The sequence below is a fragment of the Prionailurus viverrinus genome, chromosome A2 (genome assembly GCF_022837055.1).
Source record: "Prionailurus viverrinus isolate Anna chromosome A2, UM_Priviv_1.0, whole genome shotgun sequence".
In the NCBI taxonomy this organism is placed as follows: domain Eukaryota; kingdom Metazoa; phylum Chordata; class Mammalia; order Carnivora; family Felidae; genus Prionailurus; species Prionailurus viverrinus.
In genome coordinates, this window is record NC_062562.1 from 147,018,365 (window position 1) to 147,042,259 (window position 23,895).

Consider the following 23,895-nt stretch of genomic DNA (forward strand, 5'->3'; position numbering starts at 1 on the left):
AAACAAAAAACAATAGGGAAAACTGATGAAACCAAGAGTTTGTTCTTTGAAAGGATCAGTAAAACGGACAAATGTATAGCAAAGAAAAAAGGGGGCAGATGCAAATTAGCAGTATCAGGAACAAAACGGGGGCTGGCACTTCAAGAATCAGCAGGATAGGGGCTCCTGGGTGGCGCAGTCGCTTAAGCCTCCGACTTCAGCCAGGTCACGATCTCGCGGTCCGTGAGTTCGAGCCCGGCGTCGGGCTCTGGGCTGATGGCTCGGAGCCTGGAGCCTGCTTCCGATTCTGTGTCTCCCTCTCTCTCTGCCCCTCCCCCGTTCATGCTCTGTCTCTCTCTGTCCCAAAAATAAATAAACGTTGAAAAAAAAAAAATTAAAAAAAAAAAAAAAAAAAAAAGAATCAGCAGGATAATAAGGGCAGATGACAAACAGTCCTGCTCACGTAAATATGAAAACTCAGATGAAATGTACTAATTTCTCAAAAAACACAAACTAGCACAACTCACTCAATAGGAAACAAATAATTTGAATATTCTCCGTAACTATGAAATAAATTGAATTCAAAATTTAAAAACTGTCAGAAATCTCCTGGTTCAGATGGTTTTACTAGAGAATTCTACCAAATGCTTAAGAAAGGATGAACACCAATTAACCAACTGTAAAAATTAACACCAAGGTTTTGTTTTGTTTTCGATTCAATCTTTTTCCTAGTGGGTATGTTATTTCCTTAAATTGAGGTGCCATGTGCATACAATAAAAGGCCACCCTTTTAAAGCGTGTAATTCATAATACACAATCTCTTCCAGAAAACAGAACAAGTGGAAATACTTTCCAACATTTTATGATGCTGATGTTATGCTGATGTTTATGATGCTACTAACACTAGACAAAGACAGGAGAGCTTGGGTGGCTTAGTCGGTTAAGTGTCCAACTTTGGCTCAGGTAATGATTTCACGGTCCAGGAGTTCGAGCCCTGCGTTGGGCTCTGTGATGACAGCTCAGAGCCTAGAGCCTGTTTCTGGATTCTGTGTCTCCCTCTCTCTCTGCCCCTCCCCTTCTTGCACTCTCTCACTCTCTCTCTCTCTTTCTCTCTCAAAAATAAATACACGTTAAAAAAAATAGAAAAATAAAAAACCAGGCAAAGATAGGCCCCCCCCAACAGAATTACAAACTAATGTACCTCATTAATACAGACACAAAAATCTTTAACAAAATAATAAAGAGAACTGAGCAATATGTAACAAGAATTATACACCCTGACTAAGTGAGGTTTAGCCCACAGATGCAGCAATAGTACAATATTTGCAAATCAAGGTAATCCATCCTATTAACAAGCTAAAGACAAAATCATATGATTCTATCAATTGATGCGGTAAAACCATTTGATGAAATTCAAATCATACGTGATGGAAAATTCTCACAAAAATAGGAATAGGAGGAAACTTGCTCAGACAAATATGGCTCACACTGTACCTGATGATGAAAGACTGAATGCTTTCCCCCTAAGATCAGGAAAAAGACAAGGATGTTCCCTCTTAACATTCTTATCTGCCATAATTCTGGAAGCCCTAGCCAGTGCAATAAAGCAATAAAAGGAAATAAAAGACATGTACAGACTGGCAAGGAGAAATAAAACTATTCTTTTTTGGTAGATGACATCATCATCTACATAGGAAAGCCCAAGGAATCTACCAAAAGACCCCAAACAAACAAACAAAACTCTTTTTTTTTTTTTTTAATTTTTTTTTTTTCAACGTTTATTTATTTTTGGGACAGAGAGAGACAGAGCATGAACAGGGGAGGGGCAGAGAGAGAGGGAGACACAGAATCGGAAACAGGCTCCAGGCTCTGAGCCATCAGCCCAGAGCCTGACGCGGGGCTCGAACTCCCGGACCGCGAGATCGTGACCTGGCTGAAGTCGGACGCTTAACCGACTGCGCCACCCAGGCGCACCAACAAAACTCTTTTTGTACCTAATAAGTGAATTTAGCAAAGTCCCAGGATTCAAGAGAAACATACAAAAATTAGCTGTATTTCTGTATGTTAGCAATGAACACAGTAACACCAAAATTAGAAATACAATACCATTTACAACTGCTCAAAAAAAAAAAAAAATGAATACTTAGGTGTAAATCTAACAAAACCTGTACAGGACCCTTATGCTGAAAACTACAGTATTTATGAAAGAAACCAAAGAAGATCTAAATAAATGGAGAGACATATAGTAGTCCCCCTTTACCCTCAGGGGATATGTTCCAAGACCCCTCCCCTCAGTGGACACCAGGAACCATATACAGGTACTGAACCCTATATACACACTATGTTTTTCTATACATACATACCTATTATAAAGTTTAATTTATAAATTAGGCACAGTAAGAATTTAACAACAATAACTAATAATAAAAGAGAACGATTATAATACATACTATGATAGAAGTTATGTGAAAGTGGTCTCTCTCTGTTTCTCAAAATAGCTTATATCCTTGGGCGCCTGGGTGGCTCAGTCGGTTACGTGCCCCACTTCGGCTCAGGTCATGATCTCAAGTTGGTGAGTTTGAGCCCCCCGTCAGGCTCTGCGCTGACAGCTCGGAGCCTGGAGCCTGCTTCAGATTCTGTATCTCCCCATCTCTCTTCCTCTCCCCAACTTGTTCTCTCTCTCTCTCTCTCTCTCTCTCTCTCTTTCTCTCTCTCAAAAATAAAATAAAAGAAACAAAAAGAAGTATCTTCTACCCTTCTTCTTGTGACGACGTGAGATAATACAATGCATGATGAGAAGAAGCGAGGTGAATGACACAGGGGCTGCGACGTGGCATGAAACTACTATTGACCTTCTGAGATACATCAGGAAGAGGAACACCTGCTTCCGGACCGCGGGTGACTCTGGGTAACCGAAACGGTGGAAAATGAGATCTCAGAGAAGTGGGGGGACCACTGTCCCCTAGTAATGGCTTGGCAGACTCAACACAGCAAAGGTGTCAATTCATCCTAAATTGATACACAGGTTTAACGCAACTCCTATCAAAGTCAGAGCAATGCTTTTTTGTACATGTAGACAAGATTATTCTAAAATTTACACGGGGAGGCAAAGGAATTAGAATAGCTAAAATAATTTGTAAAGAAAAATAACGTGGGGGTAATCAGTCTAACCAATTTTAAGTATCAAATTTACCATAGGGCTACAGAAATCGAGACTGAGATATTGGCAGAGGGACAGACACATAGGTCAATGGCACAGAATAAAGAACCCCAAAATAGATCCGCGTAAATAGGCCAAACTGGCTTCTGATAAAGGTGAACATACAATTCAATGGAGGAAAGGCAGCCTTTTAACAAATGGTGCTAGAGCACCTGGACATCCATAAGCAAAAAGTTAATCCTTATCTAAGTTGCACATCTTATGCAGAAATTACCTCAAGGTGAACGACGGACTTAACTGTAAAACCTAAAACTATAAAACTTTTAGGAAAAAAGCACGATAGAAACATCTCTGGGATGTGGTCTCGGTAAAGAGTTCTTCGATTTGACAGCAAAAGCAGGATACAAAACAGGAAACACTGATAAACTGGACTTCGCCACAATTACAAACTTCTACCCGTCAGAAGGCCCTGTAAGGAGAATGGAAAGACGAACTACAGACTGGAAGAAAATATTTGCCATGCATCCAACAAAAGGCCTGGTAGCTAGAATACACGAGGAATACTCAACACTCAAGTTAAAAAGCAAACAATCCAATCAGAACGCAGGCAAAAGACATGAACAGATATTTCACTGAAGAAGATACACAGATGGCAAATGCAAATCAAAACGGCAATGAGATACCACTGCTCGTCTATCAGAATGGCTAAAATTAAAAATGGCAACACCACCAAATGCTGGTGAGGATGTGGAGAAACTGGAGCATTCAGTCATCGCTGGTAAGAATGTAAACCGGTGTAGCTGTTCTGGAAAACGGTTTGGCAGTTTCTTAGAAACCTGCAAACGCAACTATCATCCGACCCAGGAGTTGCCCCTGTGGGCATTTATCCCAGAGAAACGAAGACTTAAATTCACCAAAAAAATCAAGACATGAATGTTTATAGCACGCTTATTTGTAACAGTCAAAAAGCTGGAAACAGTCCAGATGTCCCTCAACAGATAAATGGTTAAACTGTGGCACATCCGTACCAGGGAATACTACTCAGTAATAAAAAGGTATAAGCCAATAAATGCAGCGACCTGAATGAATCTCCAGGGAATTATGCTGCATGCAAAGCCAATTAAACAAAAAAAGTTGCATATTGTACGATTCCATATATATGGCGTTTGTGAAATGACAAAACTATAGAAATGGAGAACAGATCTGTGGCTATCAGGGGTTAAGGAGGGACTGAGGGTAGAAAGTGGGTGGCGATGCCTTTGAAAGGGCAACAAGAGGGACCCTCGTGGTGAAGGAAATGTTCTGTGTCTAGACTTGTATGTATCACTGTCAGTATCAGGGTTGCGATACTGCAGGATAGTTTCCGTAAGATGTTACTATGGGAAACTGGGTTAAGGGTACATGGAATCTCTCTGTATTATTTCTTAAAATTCCATCTGAATCCATAATCGCTTCAAAATAAAAGGTTTAATTAGCAAACACACTAGTTTAAAAACCCGACGATATAAAAGGACACAGGCAATTACTATGTATTATAAAAAGCGGACTTGGGTCTCTCAGTTTCAAAAAAAACCGAAATTACTATCAGGTGCTACTATTAGGTCAAATTTTGGTTATGACTTGGGGAGTTGAAGGGAAAGAAATGGGTTTTCATTTCTGTCAATTTCCAGGAGAAAAAAAACCCCGAAGATACAGACCAATCTGTGTATCTGAGGTAAACCTCAGGTCTTAACACTTTTAATTTTAAGAAGGGTCCAAAAGAAATGCATTCCTTTATAGCTGTCTTTGAAATATTGTTTAGGGGCGCCTGGGTGGCGCAGTCGGTTAAGCGTCCGACTTCAGCCAGGTCACGATCTCGCGCTCCGTGAGTTCGAGCCCCGCGTCGGGCTCTGGGCCGATGGCTCAGAGCCTGGAGCCTGTTTCGATTCTGTGTCTCCCTCTCTCTCTGCCCCTCCCCCGTTCATGCTCTGTCTCTCTCTGTCCCAAAAATAAATAAACGTTGAAATATTGTTTGGACTCCTCAGAAAAAATATGGCGTCCTTCACAGAATAGCTTATTCCAGAAGGGTGGGTCACAGCTGCAGTTAAAGGGGAGACAGGAAGACACGGAGGAGTTGAAGGCATTCGTGGTAGAAGGAATGAGGCTGGGGGGGGGGGGGGTAGGGGGAGGTGGGACAGCTGGCCTAAGGGACAGTGGCCAGGACTTCACACCAGATCCCCTGGTGTGCCATCGACTTCCTCACCCTGCATTCCAATCCTAGTCCTGTCTCCTTTACTGAACATCAAGCAAATCACATCATCTCCGTGCCTCAATTTCCTCCTCCTCCAAAATGGAGCTAAAAGTTTCTACCTCCTGTCAAACAGGATATTTGCAAGGGTAAGTATCTGTACAGCCTGGAAATGTTTGAAAGAAACGTCCCAAGAAATAGTATCTGCAAATGTGGTTCATTCAGAACATTCAACTGAAAGTCTGTTTTATATGGGGAAACCTGCATAATGGAAGGCAGTGATTTTGAAGGAGACTGGTGAAAGGGAAAGACAAAATGAATGAGCTTTAAACCAAGTCGGTAGCTCATCTGTATTTCCTCAGTTGTCCTCAGGTTACTGACGGCAAATTCAGCACTGCCCAAGCCATGTGGGGCCCCAATCCACCAGCAAAACCATCTCACTAGAACGGATTGTCCATAGTAGACGTTAAAGGATTGGAAAAGGAAACAATTAAGAAACCAAAATCTCACAAGACTGCAAATCCACTAGGGACCTAAGCAGTGGTCTGCATCGTGCCACTGAAAAACGTTACGAGCATGGAAATAAGCAGCGACGCGACTCTTGCATTTCATTTTACCTGAAGCACTAATTGAATTTTGCCCGGTGGTTTAGTGACTCACTCAGGTCTGTCTGCCTGCACTTGAATCTAAGCTCTCTGATTGCAAAAGTCACAAGTCGCACTCATCTATGTCCCACGGTCCATAACTTTGCGTGTAGTTGGCGCTCAGCGACTACTGAATTGAACACATGCTCACAAATATTATCTACCACTCCTAGCTTGAAGAAATATACTTAAGTTGTTCCAAAGCAGAGGCCGACCCCCTGGTGTTTAGCTTCAGCCTTGTTAACTTATCGAGCAATGTTTTTTATCAGTTTCTCAATTTATCACAAGCTAAGGTCTGTAAGTGGAAATTTTTACTGATGATTTGGGGGGGAAAAAAAAGGTTTTAAAGAAAAATTCTGAGCCCAGAAGGCCATGGGGCAAGACAATGAGAAACTTTGCGCTTTGACTGATAGCGGGCGTAACAGCCTGCTTCTTATCAATAATTACCGGATTTTTTAAAAAAGTTTTAATTTTCTACTATTTACTCACCAGTATCCAGTCTTGACTTGATATGCTGATACCTTGGGTTTTGTGGTATTCTTTTGGTTAGATACTAAAAAATAAGAAAATTCACAAAATAATCAGGTTAATGTAAAAATAAGGGTGACAAAGGTGGGAAAGAGTCAGATACTTAAAAAACAGAACAGGTGATAAAATTTCATCAAATTTAATGATTTTTTAAACATTTATTTATTTATTTTGAGAGAGAGAGAGAGAGAGAGAGAATCCCAAGTAGAGTCCGCACCGTCAGCCCAGAGCCCAATGTGGGGCTCGAACTCATGAACTGTGAGATTGTGATCTAAGCCGAACCAAGAGTCGGATGCTTAACCGACTGAGCCACCCAGGCACCCCAAATTTTATCAAATTTAAAGAAGGAAAGAGCCCTAGAGGTCCAACTGTCCATTCAATCTAGGACTCTTCGCCACAGCATTTCCATAGGTGAGAATGGTTATCTTGTTTCCGTCAAAATATTTTCATTTTTTGTCAAAATAATCTCATGGCACTATATAATTAGGAAGAAACAAAAAAACCTCATAAAAATTATTTCTGACATTGAGCCCAAACTAGTCTCCCTTTAGTTCCATCCAGTCCACTGTCACAACCCTGAACGAGACACCCTCCACCCCCGCCTCAAGAAATCTGTTCAAATAACTAAAGGCAGCTCTCTGGTCCTTCTTTTTTAGTTTTACTCTTGGTATGATGAGCCCATCTCCTCTGGACACCCTTTAGATTTTCTCCACATCTCCCCTAAAAAGTAGCTTTTGGACCCAGACCTGAGCACGGCGCCCAGATGCTACTAGGCGGGGACCCTGTTTGGCAGTCCTCCCCTGCTGCTTGCCTGGAGTCTGACGCTCCACAGATGGCATTGAGATGGCATCTGCTCTCGGGGCCACTAAGGCTCATCATGGGCCCAGGGTAAGTTTGTGGTCATCAGAGAATGCCTAGGTCAGGTCTCCCTTGTCCTGTATTCTGGGAGGGACCTCTAAATCCAAGCGCAAGACCTTTACCCATATTAAGTTTCACTGGCATTTGCGAAAGCCATCCAAGTGAGGGAAGGCTAGTGAATTGACATTTCAAGATCTAGATTTCTTGGGACGCCTGGGTGGCTCAGTAGGTAAAGCATCTGACTCTTGGTTTCACTCAGGTCATGATCTCACAGATTGTGGGTTCGGACCCCACATCAGGCTCTGTGCTGACAGCATGGAGCCTGCTTGGGATTCTCTCCCTCTCCCTCTCTCTGCACCTCCCCTGCTCGCTTGCTCGCTCTCTCTCAAAATAAATAAATAAACATTAAAAAAAAAAAAAAGATCTAGCTTTCTCGCTCAGGCTTTTTTCTGGTCTACAAGTATGAAAATCGTATGTTCAGTCACAGGTAGCTGTGGAATACGAAATTAAAACTGGTTAATACTTTTCTGGCTTCGTCTTCTGCCACTCTCACACATGACCCCATGTTAGTGTTGCCCGAGTGCTCCCTTAATTTGCTGCACTCCCTCAGATCCTCAGGCTTAGCAAATGTCTGCCTAGAATGCCTTTCCTCGACTTGTCCTCGGACAAAACCTTACTTCCTCTGTAAGGTGTCCAAGGTGGAATTGGGCATTTCCTCTCCCAGGCTCCCAGAGTACCCTGTACCATTGTTCACACCCCACCCTTCTCTATATGCCCTTGGAGGCAGGGACAAAGACGTACTCATATCTGTGCACACCCAGGACCTAGTACGTGGTAGGCACATTTATTGAGATGCTGTCAACAAATGAATATCTAGAATGCAAAGTATATTACAGTAACTACCTGGTTCCTTGGAAGGGAACACCAAACTTTATTAGTATTTCTTGAGATTATCTTTATGTATTTTTTTTTTTTTTTTTAAGTAATCTCTACACCCAGTGTGGGGCTTGAACTCACGATCCCAAGATTAGGAGTTGTGCGCTTTACCGACCAAAGGAAAAAAAATCAGGTGGAGAACTAAAATTTAAAACCCCTATCATATGCTCTTGAAAACACAGTTAACTACAGCATGTCCTGTTGGCCAGAGTTTTGAATTTCAGAGACTAGGAAGAATTTCTAAGAACTGGGGGCACCCGTAGAGAATTATCAACTTCTAATTTTGCCAAGAATGGTCTTTTATTGTTATTAAAAAAAACTCATGACATTGTCTCTGGTTTTCATTTCACTCTAGGGAAGTAAAACCTTTGTCCTGAATGCTTAGCATTGGGCCTCAGATGTGTGTGTGGAACCCCTAAGCCTTTTCATCCTTAGAGAAAGCCTGGAGAGCCCCCGTTTCCCTCTGACCAGTAATCTACTGTCTTTAAGACAAACTGACTCTAACACCAATTCCAACTCCGGAATTCCTAGATGAAGACGGAGAAGATTCTTAAGCGAGAGAAGGGAAATATTTAAAGACTAAAAGGGGGAACTTTAGGGCAAGATATCCCAAAAGAAGACAATATCATAGCAAAACAAAACGAAACATCAAAAAAAAAAAAAAAACCACAAAAAAACACAAAAAACCAGGGAAAACATGTGTCTGGTAAATTGAGTCAAGAAAAGCTAATAGCAGAATTCAGTTATCTTAGGCTAAGGGATTTTTTTTTTTTTCATTTTTCTCTGTACTCGGTATTTTTATAATTTCTATATGCTATTTCCTGTTTTTACTTTTGTTTTGGTTTGTTTTCTGCTAGTTTCCTAGCAAAGTGTCTTTTGAAAAACTCCAGGCTAGTCTCTGCTGAACCAAGGGGATTTGTCCATACCTAAGCCAACATAGCTAAGAAGTGAGGGTGTCTCTGGGGACCAGGGGTGGTGGCAGCAGAATGATGGGGGGGGGGCGGGGAGGAGTGTGGACAGCTGCAGTCGCTGGGCCCCTCCCGCCCCCGGTTTTCCCTTACATAGACTAATGAGAAATCCATATGCTGCAGTAGAAAAATGTAGTGTCTCTTTTCCATTTTCCCAATTTGGTCCAACTTCTCGTTCCTGGCTTTCGAGTGCCAACCACAACGTAAAACTCTAAGGAGACCATCACAGATTTTATGGAACCTTCATCCTTTTTTCCTTAAAATTCTTGTTTTGGGGGTGACTGTTTCTTGACCTACTGACCAACTGGCTTTTTTTTTTTTTTTCAATGACATAAACAGGATGGAATGGTGGAAAGTGAAAGAGCTGAGAAAAGTTCTTTCAAGATGGACTATTCGTTCATTCATTCATTCAACAAAGCCTTATTGAGCACCAACCCTTCAGCAGACATTTACTGGGTGTCTACTAGGAGCGAGCCGCCATGCTAAGCACACAGAGCCCTCCAGCTCTCAGTGGTGCTGGGAAGAAAGACAAGTGAACAAAGACCAGTGACTAAAAGAGTCAAGATTCCAGGCTGAAATCTGAGGGCTAAGAAAATGAGTCAAGCTAAAGGAGTGGTAGGTGGAAGGCAGGGTTTCTGGCAACTGGTAGACCTGGAGCATAGGGGGCAACATGGGGTCAGATGAGACTGAAGAAGCAGATGGGGGTGGGGGGGTGGCGTTCATAAAGGGCCTTGTATCCACCCATGCTAAGGAACCTGGATTTTTTTCCCTGTAGAGGACTATCCTTAAATGGGCAATTTTGCTGCCCCCTTGCTCCCGGGGACAACAGTCAATGTCTGAACACCTTTTAGGTGGGTGGTGGCTGTGGTGGGGCTGCTACTGGTACCCAGTGAGTAGAAGCCAGAGATGCTGCGAAACACCCTACAATGACAGTCCCCCACAGCAAAGAATTAGCTGGCCCAAAATGTCAATAGGGTTAAAGTTGAGAAACCTTAGTGTAGACGATTGGGGAGTTACTGAAGAAAGTAAGAAGACGTGATGGGATTATATTTCCATTTTAGAAAGCTCATTCTGGCAGCATTCTGGAGAGCTAATAGGATCATAGTCAAGGCTGGAGGCACAAAGATCAATTAAGAGGTAGGTGTGCTAAGAAGATCTATGATGCTAAGAAAGTGGCAGAAGAGATGAGGAAGAGGAGACAGCTTCAAGATGTAAAATCAGTAAGATTGAAAACTGACTGGTATAACAGGGTGAGGACAGTGTTACCATTCTCCAAAAAAGGGAATTAAGGAGGAAGCATACATTGAAAAACAGGAGGTTTTTCATGTTGAGGCATGTTCAGTGTGACGTATCTGTGGGCCATCCAAGACGGAAATGGTGAGCTGGCTATTTGGGTCTGGAGATCCGGAGGTCTGGGGTTGCAGCAGGAAGGTTTGGTGATTGTCAGCATAAAGGCAGCAGGGGAAGCCATAGGAATGGACAAAATCACCATCAGGGACCGTTTAAGATGAAATAGCCCAGCACTTAAGGTCTGGTAGAGAAAAGCACCATGTTTGAGACTCACGAGAGGCCAGAAGAAAGTGGGTCATGAAAATTAAAGAAGAGTTTCAGGAAGAAGGGAGTGGTCAACAGTGATCAATGCTGTCAAGTCCGAGAACAAGAGGTCAAACATGAACAAGTGAGCAAGAATGAAGGCCAAGTAAGAGAATAACAAAGTACATTTGAATTGAACAAACCAGAACGTTGTTGACGGCCCTGGTGGAAGAGGTTACAGTAAATTGACAGAAGCAGAAGCAAAACAGCAGGTTGTATGAGATGGGGAGGGAGGAAAACACAGGATAGCAGCCAGATGGCCTTTTTTTCCCCCCTTGAGAGTTGCTAAGGAATAAGTTTTTCTTGTTGATTTGTTTTGTTTTGGAAGAAAGGAGAGATTTGAGGATGTTTAGAGGCTAGATAATAGAAGTTGGAAATGGAGCAAGAAGGTATGGAAATGAGGGAGTGGGAGAGGATGAGGCCCGGAGCCCAGGCAGAAGGCTCAGCTCTGGATACTGGCTATGCATTCAAGATAAAGATACCAGACAGGCGATCACAATGAAGTTCCTCGGGAGGAGGGAGGAAGCTAAGAAAGTTCATGGTTGTGATATGATCAGGGGCTCTTGGAGAGCAATCAAAAATGTGAAAGACTCTTTGAGGGCTTACATCTCTAGAAAGGTCCAAAGATAATGTCCTCCCCGTGTGGCCATGCCTCCCCAGCTACTTCACTTCCACTCTGCTTTCAAGACCCAGCACAGACACGTCTTCCAAGAAGACTCCTCTGAAGGCCCCAGTCAGATGGACATCTATTCCCTACCTGGACTGTCACGGCTCTTTGTACTAATCGTGATTACTCCTTGCTTCCGGCACTTGGGACATGGCTCTACCTTCCAGATCTCTGCACCTGCTGTGAGACCTCGCACCAGCAAGAGCAGTCAGGACTGCCTAATGGATGGAGATGGTTCTCACACCTGAGCAACACACAGCATGCGTGTCAGCACCACGCGACGGCCCTGGGAGTCTGAGGCAAAGGGAGCACTCACACACGGCTGGGGGATGTGGGAGACTCTGTGGGAGAAATGGCACTGGAGCTGTGTCTCAAGGGTTGAACTTCTATGGATACGATGAGAGAGGAAACAGGTGGGAAAAGCATTCTGAGTGGAGGCAATTCTAATAGCAAAGCCACTTTAAAAGCAAGTGTAAAGAACAGCATGTTTTCGATTTGCGAAAGAAGGTACAACAACCGTAATGAAGGCAGCCGATGCTAACATTTATTGAACACTTAACCATGTTGTCAGGCACTCGACTAAGCATTTCACCTACATTATCTCATTTAATCCTCACAACAGCCTGTGGAGTAGATACCAGCATTATCTTCATCATACATAGTAGGAAAACGGGCACAAAGTAGAGTGACCTCTCGAGGTTACTCAACAGGTGAGAAGGATGGAACCTGGATCGAAACTGGGTCGTCTGGCTCCAGAGCCTCCACTCTTCCACACTCATTCCAGGGTTCTGAAAATCAGATCCTCTGATGGATTTTTGATAGTCCATGAGTCCTGTGAAACTACGCAAAATTTTGTGTGTGTGCATTTTTATGGGGAAGGGGGTCCTTGTTTTCACCAAATTTGCAAAGAGATTTGTGACCTAAAAAGGGTTAAGAACCAGGGGTATATGAAATCCTGTGCTGTATGGTGGGACATGGATAGGCAGCAGGCTCCAAGTAGAGAACCCTGAATGTAGACGAAGGGCCTGGAGTAGGCCCTGAAGACAATGGAAGGTACCAAAAATACTGAGCTGTGAGCCACATAATTGCAAGAGTATTTTCGCAGATTACTAACACACAATTTACGAATCCATGGATGTTGGAGAGGAAGGGAGAAGTATGAGAATCAACAGTGGGATTTTTCTGAAGGAAAATCACTAGAAAACGAGTGGCATTGTCCGAATCTCAAATCATTCAAACACGAATGAGCTTTTCTGACTTCCCACCTCTCTCAAAATGGAACTCACAAGGTTGGTTGTATTTCAATGGCAACATATGTAATAAGATTTGCCTTTAAAGGATTTTTAAAAATACCATTATACATTTTGTTCAGAATTTCCCTATTTATCTCCTTTGTATAGACAGGAGGTCCATCAAATGAAGGAAATGAATTCAATCTTGAAAAGAGCCTCATTTAAGGCAATCTCACACTTAACATAGGTCTTTTAAAGAGCTTTTTTTTTTAAATGGGAGTTTTGATCTGGCCCAATTCTACTGATCTCAAACACTAACCTTGACCCTGTATGCACATGTAGCAGCCCCTACTTTGCCAGCAGCTACTACCTATGGCTGATTGTATTTCTCAAGATGTTTGCAACAGAAATTTCCCATCTCACGTACACTGTGATGTTGAGACTCCTCCCATGGTGGGGTGGGGCCAAAGTCTCCACCCCCAGCCCCACTGGAATCTGGATGGGCTAGTGAGTGTGATGGAAGTGCTGCCTTATGACTTCTGAGGCTAGATCCTAAAAGGCAATACAGCTCCACCTACCTGTCCTGGGACATTTGTTCTTGGAATCCAGCTACCATGTTGTGAGAAAGGCCAAGCCACACGGAAAAGGCCATGTGTAGGTAGTATGGCTGACAGCCCCAACTGAGGGCCTAGCCAACAGACTGTATCAATGGCCTTGAAGAAGCCTTCAAGTTAGCTCTAGCTCTAGCTTCTGTCTGCCTGAAAAACCACAAGAGATCCCAAATGAGAAGTGCCTAGTCGAGCCTGGTCAGCCTCCAGGACCATAAGAGATCATAATAAAATGACTATTATTTGAAGCCACTAAACATGGGGTGATTCCTGAGGAATCAATCTATAATCGGAACATATATTCCGATATATAATTGGAACACCCTCCCCTCCCCGCTTCCTTTCTAGCTAAGCAACTTGGGTGGGGCGGGGGGGGGGGGAACCCTACACTGGGTATCTGCACTTTACTCCTCTATCTATTGCATTGCAACATGGCTACCGTCCCCACTATTCTCCTATGGTTCCTATGGCAGCTGGCCAACATCAGAGATCCCCTAATTGCTGAAAAATGGCTCCTTCTCATTCTTTAACTCACTTGACCTTTCTGTACCATTTGACACTGCTATACAGCCCTACCTTCTTCAGTTTCCACTCCCTTGGCTTCAGTGATACCTCTCTCCCCTGATTCTCCGATGACACGCAGATCATTTCTGTCAGCCATTTAAGCACCATGTTCGCCAGGATTCCATCTTCTCGATCTATAGCTTCTCTGTGGGCCAAACACTTAGGTTGAATTCCATTTGTATGCTTCTGATATTCAAACAGGGAACTGTAGCCTGACTTCTCCTCCCAGCTCAGCCATATATTCATGTACTCATTCAACAAATGTTTATTTGCATGCCAGGCAGTGCGACAATGCATACAAGTTTATGTTCTTGTAAGTATGCCAGAAATAAACAAATAAATAATTACAGATTACAAATAAAATAATTACAGATCACGAGCTACTGGATGAAGATAGCATATTGAACACGGGCCTTTAATTTCACTTCCTTCCAAAACCTCAATTTTGTCTTCTATTTTAAGGACATAAAGCTCAGAAAACCAGAGAGAGTGGGAGAAGGTACAGCAATAGATTTTTGAAGTCTAGAAAGCAGATCAACAAAGGAAAATGACTTGACTGATTCAAGAAAATCAAAGGGAAGGCCAAGAACAATTCTTAAAAGGCTCAGGAAGTGACAGCTCCAGGCACCTCCAGAAGTGGGGAGTAAAAGAAGGGGCTGAAATAAGGAAAATTATTTGAAGGCTGATTGAAAAACAACTGGATCTCCAAATCCCTGTCCCCTGTGTGCCCCTGAGTGACCTCCCCTCCTCCACCATGGCAGATCTCTATAGATTTATTCCCTGAAAAGAGTTTCTGGACTGGGAGGTATCCAGACAGAGAAAGGCAGAGATATCATTACTGAAAATAGGGGCATTAAGTGAATGATGCATACTAATGTTGAAATTTAGCTCCTAGCTCTAATTCCTCCAGGAATTCAGTTAGGCTTTTATTTTCAGGAGACTGGAGGAATTCTCTGAGCAAAATCACCAGCCTAAGAGGAAAGGGCTGAACCTACAGATTTGGGAGGATAGTTCCCCAAATCATGGCCCAGTGAGATCTTCCTGTAGTTAGGCTCAGCATCAGCAAGTCCCTCTCAAATATACAGATTCAAATCACCTGTTTAAGTTTCCTTTTCAAAACATAAATAACTTCGGATTATTTATTAAATTATGTATTAAAGAAGCCTGAGAACATTGCTATGAAGTGAATTGTGTCTCCCCCCCCCCACACCCCCAAATTCATCACAATGTTCTCAGGCTTCTTTTAATTCTAAATTATTAATTTATGTTTGGGGGTTATATTGAAGCCCTAATCCCCAATGTAACTGTATTTGGAGACGGGGCCTTTTGGAGGTAATTAAGGTTAAATGAGGTCAAAAGGGTGGGGCACAAGTGTAATAGGATTAGTGTCCTTATAAACAAAGACACCAAAAGAGCTCTCTCCCCTATGCACAGGGCACACAGAAAGAAATCTAGTGAACACAGTGAGAAGGCAGTCATCTACAAGGCAGCAGAGACCTCTCACCAGAAACTAAACTGGCCAGCACCTTGATCCTGAACTTCCCAGCACTCCAAAACTGCCAGAAATAAATTGCTGTTGTTTAAGCAACCCAGTCTATGACATTTTGTTATGGTGGCCTGAGTTGACTAGTACAAACATCTCCAACAAACCAAAAAGAAAAATTGCAATAGGGAGGAAATACACTATGCAGGGAAAAAAATAGTTCAAAAAACTATCATTAGAGAAATGAAAACATATATCCACACAAAAACTTGTACATGAATATTCATAGTAACATCATTCGTAATAGCTCCAAAAGTAAAAACAACCCAAGTGTCTATCAAAAAGAATAAAAGAAGTATGTCTACGCAAAGACTATTATCCAGTAATAAAAAGGAATGAAGTACTAATACGTGATATAACATGGATGAACCTTTAAAACATTATGCTAAGTGAAAGAAACCAGTCACAAAAGGCATTTTGCATGACTCCATTTATATGAAATGTAGACAATAGGCAGATCTACACGGAGAAGATTAGTGATTGTCAAGACTGGATGGGGAAGACAATGGGAAAATTGGGGAGTGATAGTTAAAGGTTACAGGATTTCTTTTTGGTGAAATAAAAATGTTCTGATCAATGATGATTGCACTACTCTGTGAATATATTAAAACCACTGAATTGTATACTTTAAATAGGTGAATTATATCTCGTAATGCTGTTACTAAAAAATGAAAACTTGACAACTTAAAAAAATTTTAAAAACTTTAGCTCTACAACCATACCAAGTACTCATGTAAGCGTTAAAAGAAAATAATTAAGTTGGGCTGTATTTGTCTGACATGGAAAGATCCCCAAGACTTATTGTTAAGCGCAAAAAGCAAGTCAAAAAGCCATATATCAAACGTTATAACATTTGGGTAAAACAAAACCACAAAATAAAATTCTCTCTCTTTACACACACAAGTGTGTGCTCACACACACAGACACAAATGCAGAGCAAGAGTTTTGGCAAAGATAACTGGAAAAAAATTATAAATAGCGATGTAGGAAAATTTTCCTACATATTTACAAAACCTTATAAATAGTACAGAATAAAATAAAGGCAGATAGAAACTCCAGGAAAAACAAAAAGTGGTAAGAAAGAAAATGTAACCGTAATGATTACTGCTTTGGCAATAATCAACATTTACACAGTAACTTAAAAAACAAACACACAAACAAAACAACAGTAAAAAAAAAAAATCCAATTAGAAATCAGGCAAAAGACAAAAACAGATATTTTGTTGAAGAAGATATATAAATGGGAAATAAGCACGTGAGAAAAATGTAAGATGTTCAACCTCAGTATCCATTGGGGAAATGCAAATTGAGACCACTATGAGATGTCACAGTGCACCTATTAAAACCACTAAAATAAAAAATATCGACAATACCAGATGTTGCCAAGAATGTGCAAAAACTGAATCTCTCATACACTGGTGAGGAGAATGTAAAATGGTACAGTCACTCTGGAAAATAGTTTCTAAAAAACTCATATATGCTCACATACGACCCAGCAACTACACTCCCAGGCCTCTATCCCAGAGAAATGAAAATGAACATCCATACAAACAGCTGTACCCAAAAGGTCGTCTCTTTATTTATAATAGCCTCAAACGGAAAACAAGCAAAATATCCTATAATAAGTGAATGGGTAAACAAACCGTTATACATCCATGCCCCAGAATCCTAACCAGCAACAAAAAGGAACAAACTATTGCCGTAAGCCACAACTTGGATGTGTCTCAAGGACATTAGTCTGAGTGAAAAAAAGCCAATCTCAAAAGGTCACATATCGTGTGATCCCACTTATGTAACATTCTCAAATAACAAAATTACAGAAATGGAGAACACATTAGTGATTGCCAGCGGTTAGGATGAGGAGGAGGAAAGTGGATGGGACCAGGAAGGGATAGAACGAGGGAGATACCTGTGGTGATAGAATAGTTCTGTATTTTGATTACAAATATAAACCTGTGCAAATCTGGATTAAATCTACACAAGTGAAAAAACAGCCTAGCCTAGAACTATACATGTATTATATAACCGTCAATTGTATGGCTTTGATAGTATACTATACTTACATAAAATATAATCAGTGGGGCAAAGTGGGTAAAAGTACATGGGACTGTACTGTTTTTGCAACTTCCTGTGAACCTATAGTTATTTCAAAATAAAAAGGTTTTTTTTTTTCAGATTTTATTAATTTTTTTTTTTTAGTGTTTATTTTAGTTTATTAAAAAAAAATTTTTTTTTTCAACGTTTATTTACTTTTGGGACAGAGAGAGACAGAGCACGAACGGGGGAGGGGCAGAGAGAGAGGGAGACACAGAATCGGAAGCAGGCTCCAGGCTCTGAGCCATCAGCCCAGAGCCCGACGCGGGGCTCGAACTCACGGACCGCGAGATCGTGACCTGGCTGAAGTCGGACGCTTAACCGACTGCGCCACCCAGGCGCCCCTAGTGTTTATTTTTGAGAGTGAGAGAGAGAGAGCACACGCACATGCATGAACGACCAGGGAGCAGGGGAGGGACAGAGAGATAGGGAGACAGAGGATCTAAAGCAGGCTCTGCACGGACAGCGAAGAGTCCAACACGGGGCTCGAACCCACAAACCGTGAGATCGTGACCTGAGCCAAAATCAAGAGTCGGATGCTAAACCAACTGAGCCACCCAGGCACCCCACAATAAAGTCTTTTATAAGGACACATCAGGGTCCAAAACAGGGCTCTTAAGAATTAAAAACATGATGGCAGAAATTAAACAGAAGGATTACAAGATAAAGTTAAATAAACAATCTCCAAAAGAGGAAAAAGACCAAGATGTGGAAAACAGGAAATAAAACTTGAGCAAATTAGAGAATCAGTCTTACAGAAGCAACATGAGAATAATGAATTCAAGCAAGAGAGAATGGAGAAAGTGGGAAGGAGAAGTCAACAACAAAATAATTCAACAAAATTTTACAGAATAGACATGAATTTCTGGTTCCCACCACAATGAGTGAAAACAGACCCACAGCAAGGCATATCTTTGTGAGACACAACACTGGAAACACAGAGAAGATTCTACAAGCTTCCAGAAAGGAAAAAAATCAAGTCACCTACAAAGGAACACGTGGCTTTGGACTTCTCCACAGCCAACACTGGATGCTAGAAGACCACAATGGAATGTTTTCAAAACGCTGATGGTCTCCCACCAAGAATTCTATACTCAACCAAACTTGCAGGCAGGTACATGTGAAGGCAGAATAACAACATTTTCAGACATGCGTAACATTTTGGACAGAAATAAAAAATATTGGGGCGCCTGGGTGGCGCAGTCGGTTAAGCGTCCGACTTCAGCCAGGTCACGATCTCGCGGTCCGGGAGTTCGAGCCCCGCGTCGGGCTCTGGGCTGATGGCTCAGAGCCTGGAGCCTGTTTCCGATTCTGTGTCTCCCTCTCTCTCTGCCCCTCCCCCGTTCAAGCTCTGTCTCTCTCTGTCCCAAAAATAAATAAACGTTGAAAAAAAAAAATTAAAAAAAAAATATATTTATTCCGCATGCACTCTTTTTCAAGAAACTACTGGAAATTGTGCTCCACTAAAACAAGGAAATTGGACATCTTCCTCCAGGACACAAATGTATGACCACACAGAGCATGCGTGCTTCTCTCCCCTACACTCCTCTAATCTCATCAAGGGTGTCAGCACCGATGGGTAGCCCCGGCTGGGAAACTAAGTCATCCATTCCACTCTCATTTCTCAAAGCTAAGCATGAAGTCTTAACGACTTAATTCCCTAAATATTTTTCATTTCTGTCCCTGGTTCGATGGCCTTACTTTAAGTCTGTATCATAAATACCACCTACCTAATCTGCCTATCTCCAGTCCTGGCCTCCTCAAATCCTTTCTCCACAAAGCAGCTATAGCCATCGGCCTAAAATGCAAATCTGACCACATCACCCAGTTACTTACAACTTCTCAAAGGTTTCTCAAATTCAGACCAGCAAGCAAGATAAGGATGTGGCAAACTGCCGGTCTCCACACCTCCCTCCCTCGCCTCCGTGGTAGAGATTATATTCGATCCTGGCATTCTCCTGCAGAGCCCAAACTCAGCCTCACACCTTTCTCAACCTAGCTCACAGATATCCACCCACCGCGCAATGAAATGAATTGCGACTCCTGTTCCGTATAAAGGCCAAGGACTTTAACGAGGCACAGGGGGCCCTTGCAGAATTTACTCCTGCTTCTCTACAGGGAACTGTCCGCTCCCCCCCGTTTCACACCTCATCTTTGCTTTTGCTATTCTATCTGGGACGCTCCCTCACCTGGCTCATCACCTTGCCATTTCATACCATCTCCAGGACCTTCTCTCACTTCCTTAAGTGAGTCCAATCTTTCCTCTGCGCTCTTTTAACTTGTTCCCAAACCACACCGTACTCAAATTCTGTGTACAAGTCTCCCTCGCTAGGCTGCACTTACTAAAGGGCAAATGCCTTGTCTTACTCTCTGTATTTCTAGCACCTACGGCAGTGTACGAGTCCCATAAACATTTGTTGAAATTAAATGCGCACAAATGCAGCAGGGTACCAGGGGTGAAACAGACAAGAAAGTAAAAGGTCCCATCGGGAAGAGGGTACACTAACGTCACAGTTTGCTTCCTGTACACATGGCTTGATCTGCTTGTTCCTGCTCATCCTGTATCCCCAGAATCAGAAACGATGGCTCCTTTTGACTTTGCTCCTTTTAGGGTCCAGGGCGTTCATCTGCATGTTCGTTATATTGTGGAACTGCCACACCTAGACTGTAAGCCCTTTGAGGGAAGGGGCTGTGTCTTCGGGCACTTCGCTTCTCTGGGCGACAAATGGCGGGGTACAGCGAACGTTCGGGAGGGTGGTCTCTCACCACCTGACGCCGGACTTGGCTCGCAATCCCCCAGGCCCGCCCCGCCTCCCTCCGCTCTCCAGACCCCTCCTCACGGCGGCCGCCTCCCGCCTTCCGGCCGACGGAAGTCGCTAGCTGCTCTTCCCGGCCCACGTGGAGCCTTTTCCGGTGCGCCCGCCCCCTCCGGCTCTCCGATCGAGACCTGACCCTCACCTCGGGATTCCCAATGTGCCTCCGGACAGACATATCGGCTCCAACCGACCACGCCGGGATTCTAGCCTCGCCGGTAGCCTCTAACCCTAACTTCCTACCCCGACCACCTCTCTCGGCCGCCTCCTTACAACCTCTACTCCGATTGGCTTCCCTGCCCCGGCTAGCCAATGGAGGCTCTGTTTACTCTCTCTTTCCAGGGTCAAGGGGGAAGCGAGACGCCGCTCAATGGTTGCCAGGGGCAACGGGGGGACGCCGGCTGCGGAGGCCTTTTGTGCTCTGGGCAAGGCCCGGCAGGCTGCTGCCTGAGAGCGGGAAGAGGGGCGTGGGGGGAGGGGCAGGCTGGCGCCTGCGCGTGAGCGGCTATGCGGAGCCCGGGGGAGGGGGGGGGAGGGGAGGGGCCCCAGATCCTCCCCAGAGCAGGAATTGGTTAAGGGGGCTTTGGGGGGAAACGAGCTAATGTGCAAGCGCATACATGGCACGGCCACTCTCCCCTCCTAAGGCCATCTTAAGCAAGCATCTGGGCTTCTTCTACAATAGGGAAAAGATATGAGACAGGGCTGTGCCTCAGGAATTGGAGAACCTGTAGTTTCTTATTTTCAGGTTAGGTTAATATGCAAATCATGCGAAATATCATGCGTCAATACAGTAATTATTGTTGCCTTAAAAGCGCTTTAGCTAGCTAGAGAATGGCAGCTTTAATTGCAAAGCGCACACACCATTCTGTGATTCATCATTCGCTTGACAAATATTTAATAAGCACCTTATGAGAAAAGCTCCAGTAGGTTGTGTGGAGGATGGGAGGATGACTAAGAACCAATCCCGTTGTCATGGAAACCATTGTGACTCCTGCCATCAGCTGCCACCTGTTCTCATTCCAGATCTGAAAATTAAGTCCCAGCCACCTTTACAAAACAATCACACACACAGTTTGACTTTGGCTCCAAAATGTCCCACCAAATCCATCAAAATTACTATTTACTTTTACATGGGAGAACAACACAGTAACCCTTTGTCCTTTGCTGGAAGTTGTTTTTCCAGGAATGGAGAAAGGTTACTCTGAACTGCTCATGTTCACCGGCTGTCCCTGCTTGTGCATAATAGCATGCAGCTGAGCTCCTTCAGGGTCTGTGCAGATGACCCATTCGGCCACCGTGCCCTTGGCCTCTCAGACACTTGAGCGTTGCACCCTTAAGGCCGCACCTTAAATCGTGTAGTCACTTATGGCTGCTTGACCTCCAAGGATCTTAAGCTGGCCACAGCTGTCTCTTGCCCATTCCTGCCTACTGAGTGTGTCTGAACTTCCCTAGTGTTCTCCAGTCTTTTAACCCCTCTAAAATCCCCAGTTTCTCACTTCTCCACTAGAATAAGGAAGAGTTTAGAGGCTGCCAAAAAAAAAAAAAAAAAAAAATGGGAAGGGGACAGTGGGGAGGATATCTTAGTATGCAGAGGCTCCTGGACGCGTTGCTACTTAGAATGAATGTTTGCCAGTGCCCTGTGGGGGTGAGGTGATGATGGGGATTATGGGTGGGATAAAGAGAAGAAAGAAAAGAGAGTGATGATAAGGGACGAAACTAAAAGGTGGTAAGAAAGAGAGGAAAAGAGTTTTAAAGGCCTTTGTGGGTCAAACGAACGGCGCAAAGGATGGGAAGGCATCAAGGGTGGCTATAATTTTTCCAACTCGGGGGGCTGAACAGATGAGTGATAATGCATTAATCAAGTCAAAGAGCAGTGGAGGTCAGTAAATCAAAAGAACAGAACAGCCTTTTTGGAGTTGGAAGTCCCCCTTCCGTTCTTCGGTGTTTGGGCTCACTTTTCTGGTCATCTTCCTTTTTTTCCCAGAGGGTATGGGAATATCAGGTTTATTTGCCTCGGGACTCATTTTGGTTGTCCAATTGGGGCTGCCTTATTCAGCCTGCAGAGAGAGTGTAGAAGGTGGGGTCTTGGGTCCAGCCATCAGAGATGCCGGTGTTTAGGGTGAGGGTTTAGGATTTTGTAGCTAAAAAAGAATTTTTTTTAATGTTCTTCATTTTTTTTTTTTCAACGTTTATTTATTTTGGGGACAGAGAGAGACAGAGCATGAACGGGGGAGGGGCAGAGAGAGAGGGAGACACAGAATCGGAAACAGGCTCCAGGCTCTGAGCCATCAGCCCAGAGCCCGACGCGGGGCTCGAACTCCCGGACCGCGAGATCGTGACCTGGCTGAAGTCGGACGCTTAACCGACTGCGCCACCCAGGCGCCCCAGATGTTCTTCATTTTTTAAAGAGAAGTGAGAAAATGCAAGCCAGGGAGGAGCAGAGAGAGGGAGACAGAGTCTGAAGCAGGCCGCAGGCTCCGTTCTGGCAGCACAGAGCCCAGCGCAGGGCTCAAGTTCGTGAACTGCAAGATCATGACCTGAGCTGAAGTTGGACGCTTAACCAAGCAAGCCTCCCAGGCGCCCCTAGGATTTTGTCATTTAATACATGCTTCCCCACTCCCACTCCTTGATTCTGGTGCAGAGTCCATGGGCCATACCATGAGAGGCCCCGCCGTGGAGGAACTTCTCATTTTGTCTCAGTGGAATCCTTAGAAAGCTTACAACTATAAATCAAAAAGCGTTTAACACCATCAGTTTCCTTTTAGGATGCCTTTTGGACACAGAGCAAAACTGCATCATAATTAAACAAGGTGCTTACTGCTAATATGAAAAATAGGTAAATGTCAAAACAAGAGAATTCATAGAAGAAAAGCAGTTAATAAACATATGAAGAAATATCCAACTGATAATGAAAGAAATACAAAACTGTGCAGCTAGACGTCATTTTTCAAGTAACAAATGGACAAAAGTGTTTGTTTTCTCTCTTTTGTAAACAATAATGCCCAGTGCTGGCTAATGTTTCATGAAACAAGCATGCTCATACATTGTGAGTGTGACTATAAGGAAGGGTGACCAGGGGCGCCTGGGTGGCTCAGTCGGTGGAGCGTCCGACTTCGGCTCAGGTCATGATCTCGCGGTTTGTGGGTTCGAGCCCCGCGTCGGGTGCTGTGCTGACAGCTCGGAGCCCAGAGCCTGCTTCGGATTCTGTGTCTCCCTCTCTCTCTGCTCCTCCCCCACTCATACTCTGTCTCTCAAAGATAAATAAACGTTAAAAAAAAAAAAAAAAAGAAGTGTGGCCGTGTTGAAAAGTAACTTGAGAGTGGGTATCATGAAGCCCTCAGATCTTCATAGTCTAAGAATTTCTTCTAAGAAAAGAATCAGATACACAAAGATTATACCCACGGATATTTACTGGAATCTTACATAACATGATGAAAATGGAAACAACTGATCGTCAGCTAAAAAATGATCAAAGTAAGTG

The 23,895-nt window shown here is 43.4% G+C and overlaps 1 protein-coding gene across 4 annotated transcripts in view; it reads right to left on the minus strand.

The window, feature by feature from the left end:
* Positions 1-20,693, minus strand: part of CEP41 (centrosomal protein 41) — a 47,631-nt gene extending 26,938 nt beyond the window's left edge. For 2 of the 4 annotated variants that reach the window (XR_007150373.1, XM_047850129.1), the window contains exons 1-2: positions 13,977-14,104; positions 6,500-6,563 (exon numbers count right to left, since the gene is read on the minus strand). Coding sequence is in view for 3 of the 4 variants with exons in the window: in XM_047850129.1 (XP_047706085.1) it covers positions 6,500-6,563; positions 13,977-14,072 (160 nt within the window). In the remaining variant the exon portion in view is untranslated. Of the gene's footprint in view, positions 1-6,499; positions 6,564-13,976; positions 14,105-20,108; positions 20,391-20,559 lie in introns of those variants that run through there. The other 2 variants (XM_047850132.1, XM_047850131.1) reach the window with 2 other exon arrangements.
* Between the last annotated feature and the right edge of the window lie 3,202 nt (positions 20,694-23,895).